The 6669-nt window shown below is 39.3% G+C and overlaps 1 protein-coding gene across 1 annotated transcript in view; it reads left to right on the top strand.

Moving 5' to 3' along the window:
• Positions 1-4954: 4954 nt before the first annotated feature.
• Positions 4955-6669, top strand: part of CHRNA10 (cholinergic receptor nicotinic alpha 10 subunit) — a gene marked incomplete at its 5' end in the record, with an annotated part of 85077 nt that continues 83362 nt past the window's right edge. Inside the window, one exon of the mRNA XM_053705109.1 lies at positions 4955-5110. Within this exon, the coding sequence (XP_053561084.1) occupies positions 4955-5110 (156 nt within the window). The remainder of the gene's footprint in view (positions 5111-6669) is intronic.

Below are 6669 nucleotides of genomic sequence, written 5' to 3'. Positions count from 1 at the left end.
CAATTTACCAAAAAGTTTTCTTGATTCCTCAGACAAGGGTCACCTTTTTAGGTTTCCAGATAGATTCAGTGTCCATGACTCTGCCTCTAACAGACAAGAGACATTTAAAATTGGTTGCAGCCTGCCGGTGCCTTCAGTCTCAGTCATTCCCTTCAGTGGCTATGTGCATGGAAGTTTTAGGTCTCATGACTGCAGCATCGGACGCAATCCCGTTTGTTCGTTTTCACATGAGACCTCTACAGCTTTGTATGCTGAATCAATGGTGCAGGGATTATACAAAGATATCACAATTAATATCCTTGAATCCCAATGTACGACACTCTCTGACATGGTGGATAGATCACCATCGTTTGGTTCAAGGGGCTTCTTTTTTTCACCCAACCTGGACTGTGATCACAACAGATGTGAGTCTTTCAGGTTGGGGAGCCGTTTGGGGGTCTCTGACAGCACAAGGGGTTTGGAAATCTCAAGAGGCAAGATTACCAATAAATATTTTAGAACTCCGTGCAATTCTCAGGGCTCTTCAGTTCTGGCTTCTTTTGTTCGCCCAACATGGACTGTGATCACAACAGATGCAAGTCTTTCAGGTTGGGGAGCCGTTTGGGGGACTCTGACAGCACAAGGGGTTTGGAAATCTCAAGAGGCAAGATTACCAATAAATATTTTAGAACTCCGTGCAATTCTCAGGGCTCTTCAGTTCTGGCCTCTACTAAAGAGAGAACCGTTCATTTGTTTTCAGACAGACAATATCACAACTGTGGCTTATGTCAATCATCAGGGTGGGACTCACAGTCCCCAAGCTATGAAAGACGTATCTCGGATACTTGCTTGGGCGGAATCCAGCTCCTGTCTAATCTCTGCGGTGCATATCCCAGGTGTAGACAATTGGGAGGCGGATTATCTCAGCCGCCAGACTTTACATCCAGGGGAGTGGTCTCTCCATCCAGATGTGTTTTCTCAGATTGTTTAGATGTGGGGGCTTCCAGAAATAGATCTCATGGCCTCTCATCTAAACAAGAAACTTCCCAGATACCTGTCCAGGGATGTTCAGGCGGAAGCAGTGGATGCGCTGACACATCCTTGGTGTTATCAACCTGCTTATATCTTCCCGCCTCTAGTTCTTCTTCCAAGAGTGATTTCCAAAATCATCATGGAACAGTCTTTTGTGTTGCTGGTGTCTCCAGCATGGCCACACAGGTTTTGGTATGCGGATCTGGTTCGGATGTCCAGTTGCCCGCCTTGGCCACTTCCGTTAAGGCCAGACCTACTATCTCAAGGTCCGTTTTTCCATCAGGATCTCAAATCATTAAATTTGAAGGTATGGAAATTGAACGCTTAGTTCTAAGTCATAGAGGTTTCTCTGATTCAATGATTAATACTATGTTACAAGCTCGTAAATCTGTCTCTAGGAAGATTTATTATAGAGTTTGGAAGGCTTACATTTCATGGTGTTCTTCTCATAAATTCTCCTGGCATTCTTTTAGAATTCCTAGAATTTTGCAGTTTCTTCAGGATGGTCTGGATAAGGGTTTATCTGCAAGTTCATTGAAAGGACAAATCTCTGCTCTTTCTGTTTTATTTCACAGAAAGATTGCTATACTTCCTGATATTCACTGTTTTTTGTACAGGCTTTAGTTCGTATTAAGCCTGTCATTAAATCAATTTCTCCTCCTTGGAGTCTTAATTTGGTTCTGAGGGCTTTACAGGCTCCTCCATTTGAACCTATGCATTCTTTGGACATTAAACTACTTTCCTGGAAAGTGTTGTTCCTTTTGGCTATCTCTTCTGCTAGAAGAGTTTCTGAGCTATCTGCTCTTTCTTGTGAGTCTCCTTTTCTGATTTTTCATCAGGATAAGGCAGTTTTGCGGACTTCTTTTCAATTTTTACCTAAGGTTGTGAATTCTAACAACATTAGTAGAGAAATTGTTGTCCCTTCTTTATGTCCTAATCCTAAGAATTCTTTGGAGAGATCCTTACATTCTTTGGATTTGGTAAGAGCTTTGAAATATTATGTGGAAGCTACTAAAAATTTCAGGAAGACTTCTAGTCTATTTGTTTTATTTTCTGGTCCTAGGAAAGGTCAGAAAGCTTCTGCTGTTTCCTTGGCTTCTTGGTTGAAACTTTTGATTCATCAAGCTTATTTGGAGTCGGGTCAAACCCCGCCTCAGAGAATTACAGCTCATTCTACTAGATCAGTCTCTACTTCATGGGCTTTTAAGAATGAAGCTTCAGTCGATCAGATTTGCAAATCAGCCACTTGGTCCTCTTTGCATACATTTACTAAATTTTACCATTTTGATGTATTTGCTTCTTCGGAAGCAGTTTTTGGTAGAAAAGTTCTTCAGGCAGCTGTTTCAGTTTGATTCTTCTGCTTTTTGATTTAAGTTTTTTTCTTTCAAAAGTGAAAATAAACTTATTTTTGGGTTGTGGATTATTTTCTCAGCGGAATATGGCTGTTTTTGTTTTAGTCCCTCCCTCTCTAGTGACTCTTGAGTGGAAGACTCCACATCTTGGGTATTGATATCCCATATGTCACTAGCTCATGGACTCTTGCCAATTACATGAAAGAAAGTATAATTTATGTAAGAACTTACCTGATAAATTCATTTCTTTCATATTGGCAAGAGTCCATGAGGCCCACCCTTTTTATGGTGGTTATGATTTTTTGTATAAAGCACAATTATTTCCAATTTTCCTTTGTTGATGCTTTCTACTCCTTTTTTTTTATCACCCCACTGCTTGGCTATTCGTTAAACTGAATTGTGGGTGTGGTGAGGGGTGTATTTATAGGCATTTTGAGGTTTGGGAAACTTTGCCCCTCCTGGTAGGATTGTATATCCCATATGTCACTAGCTCATGGACTCTTGCCAATATGAAAGAAATGAATTTATCAGGTAAGTTCTTACATAAATTATGTTATTCATATAGATATATAGGTATATACAGTATATATATTCATATAGATATATAGGTATATATATTCATATAGATATATAGGTATATACAGTAAATATATTCATATAGATATATAGGTATATATATATAGATATATAGGTATATACAGTATATATATTCATATAGATATATAGGTATATATATTCATATAGATATATAGGCATATACAGTATATACTGTATATTCATATAGATATATAGGTATAGATAAATATATAAAAAATGTAAAGATATATAGAAATATATAATTTAAAATAAAAGGAACATTTTCTTTTATGTAAAGAACATTTGAATTTAAAGTATTTATAACTACCTTCAGGTTTAGTGCAGTTGGTCTAAAGAGGAGTCAGGATAGTGTGCGAGTGATAAGTGTTAGCGTTTACTTTCAACTTGTAATTCACTGTGTTAAAATGTTACTGTGAGCGCAGTAAAAAATATAGTTAGTGCGCCACTTGTAATTTAGTGCTTTGTTTTCTAAATGCATTTGTGTTACAAAAATACAGACTATACCTCGCATGGGGGCAATGCATGAAAACCTTGTCTGATACAATTGTTATTCAATAGCCAAACCCCGCCCACCACTTGCCTTATTTAAAGAAGCCAATCAGGACTTGCTGACGTCAGACACTGCTAGCCATAGCCATTTTGTTTGCAAAATATCCTTTGCATTGTAGTTTATTACTAATCATGTCTGCTGAAGCCAGTTAGGACAACCGGTATGTGGCAGGTTTGGGCCATGTCATGTTCACTCAATATTGTTTAATTTACACATAAAGGGGCCTATTTAACAAGGTGCGGACGGACATGATCCGATATTGTGGATTATGGCCGCCACACATCGATAAATGCTGACAGCGTACGCTCTCCGCATTTATCATTGCACCAGCAGCTCTTGTAAACTGCTGGTGCAATGCCGCCCCCTGCAGATTCGTGGCCAATCGGCTGCTAGCAGGGGGTGTCAATCAATTTCTTGCGAGTTCTATCTGCCTCCTCAGAGCAGGCAGGCAGGCAGGTTATGAAGCAGCGGTCTTTAGACCGCTGCTTCATAACTTGTGTTTCTGGCGAGCCGAAACACGGAGCTTGATACAATATACAGTATTCATGCTGCCTCTTAAACAGAAAGACAAAGACAGTCCGGGAATTCAATACGCTGCCAGTTACAAAATATGTAAAACCCCCAAAATTGATTATTGTTATTATTAATATCCTTTCTTTGTATAGCATTGCAAACTTCTGCAGTGCTGAGAACAGAGGTATACAATGACAAAGATAAGTGATAACATACAAAACCATAACAGACCAAACAAATCTAGTACAGAAGGAGGCAGACTCTACTCTCTAAAGCCTACAGTCTACAGGTTGAGGGTGCAGAGAGCTAAGGATTGCGTTATCTTGTCACATGACTGAAGCTATACAGGGTTAAATAAACGCTCTAATTGAGCGGGGTAGAGAGAACAGGAGCAGCCCATGAGAAGTCTTGGATGGGAAAAAGAGATGAGTGAAAAGATTCAGAGGTTGATAAGAGGACGACTTGGGGAGTATTTATGGATGAGAGAGGAAATACAGTTAGGAGTGAGGTTGTTATTATTTTATCGGTTGATTAATTTGATATGAGATGTGTCGTGCGCATATGACTGACAGGAACTTTATGGTCATCTTTCTGATTGTAGGTCTTATATGGACATTTACCTGGGCAGGGGCTGTAAGTAATGTGCTCTGATCTTAGGTCCAGTATCAGGGATTGCAGGGTCATAGGGTCTGATCCGAGCTTTCCTCCCTACCTCATCAAATGATTTCCATAACACCCAGTTTTCTGTATATTTATAGAAGATGGTTGGCACAGAGCAGGCGAGCTATACAATATATCCTCCTGGCTTTGTACCATAATCAGAGTAGACCTCATCCTTGGTGTAATGATACTGTGTAGTGGCTGTAATAGTGGATCACTGAGTATAAAGCTGTCTATCCCACTATTTGGTTGCACTAAGTGATCATTATGTTTTGTCCCAGGGGCTCTCGGAGCACAAGGGAAGTTTGCCTACAAGCTGATGAACGATCTGTTTGCCAACTACTCCAATGCTCTGCGCCCTGTAGAAGACATGGACAAAGCCATGAATGTGACCCTGCAGGTCACCCTCTCCCAGATCATAGACATGGTAAGTTACTTGTTATATAACACCTGTGGCGACCTCACTGGAATGTGTTTTGTGAGATTGGCCAATGACTTCCTATGTTACTCACTGTAAACAATATGAGACCAGTGTCTCAATCAATGAAGATGCAACAGTTACGTCTATTACAATGAGCCATACGTATGCATCTATACCAAGTAAATGTTCTTGCTGATTCGTTGGTTGCTTGTATCAAGATCACTCACTCTTACTTTCTTTTTAACAGTTGTGTAACCTGCACCAGATTATGAGGACGTTAAAGGGACACTAAACCCAATTTTTTTCTTTCATGATTCAGACAGAGCACCAATTTTAAGCAAATTTCTAATTTACTACTATTATCAAATTTTTGTTGTTCTCTTAATATCTTTATTTAAAAAACAGGAATGTAAAGCCCTATTTCTTTCATGTAATTAGCAAGAGTCCATGAGCTAGTGACGTATGGGATATACATTCCTACCAGGAGGGGCAAAGTTTCCCAAACCTCAAAATGCCTATAAATACACCCCTCACCACACCCACAATTCAGTTTTACAAACTTTGCCTCCGATGGAGGTGGTGAAGTAAGTTTGTGCTAGATTCTACGTTGATATGCGCTCCGCAGCAAGTTGGAGCCCGGTTTTCCTCTCAGCGTGCAGTGAATGTCAGAGGGATGTGAGGAGAGTATTGCCTATTTGAATGCAGTGATCTCCTTCTACGGGGTCTATTTCATAGGTTCTCTGTTATCGGTCGTAGAGATTCATCTCTTACCTCCCTTTTCAGATCGACGATATACTCTTATATATACCATTACCTCTGCTGATTCTCGTTTCAGTACTGGTTTGGCTATCTGCTATATGTAGATGAGTGTCCTGGGGTAAGTAAGTCTTATTTTCTGTGACACTCCAAGCTATGGTTGGGCACTTTGTTTATAAAGTTCTAAATATATGTATTCAAACATTTATTTGCCTTGTCTCAGAATGTTAAACTTTCCTTATTTTCAGACAGTCAGTTTCATATTTGGGATAATGCATTTTAATTTAACATTTTTCTTACCTTAAAATTTGACGTTATTTTGCGCCAAAAATGTCGGCGTTCCGGATGTGGCGTCATTTTTGGCGCCAAAAAGCATTTAGGCGCCAAATAATGTGGGCGTCTTATTTGGCGCGAAAAAATATGGGAGTCGCTTTTTGTCTCCACATTATTTAAGTCTCATTTTTTATTGCTTCTGGTTGCTAGAAGCTTGTTCTTTGGCATTTTTTCCCATTCCTGAAACTGTCATTTAAGGAATTTGATCAATTTTGCTTTATATATATGTTGTTTTTTCTCTTACATATTGCAAGATGTCTCACGTTGCATCTGAGTCAGAAGATACTACAGGAAAATCGCTGTCAAGTGCTGAATCTACCAAAGCTAAGTGTATCTGCTGTAAACTTTTGGTAGCTATTCCTCCAGCTGTTGTTTGTATTGATTGTCATGACAAACTTGTTAAAGCAGATAATATTTCCTTTAGTAAAGTACCATTGCCTGTTGCAGTTCCTTCAACATCTAAGGTGCAGAATGTT

Source organism: Bombina bombina, chromosome 3 (assembly GCF_027579735.1).
Source record: "Bombina bombina isolate aBomBom1 chromosome 3, aBomBom1.pri, whole genome shotgun sequence".
In the NCBI taxonomy this organism is placed as follows: Eukaryota; Metazoa; Chordata; class Amphibia; order Anura; family Bombinatoridae; genus Bombina; species Bombina bombina.
This window is presented reverse-complemented; position numbering and strand designations above follow the sequence as displayed.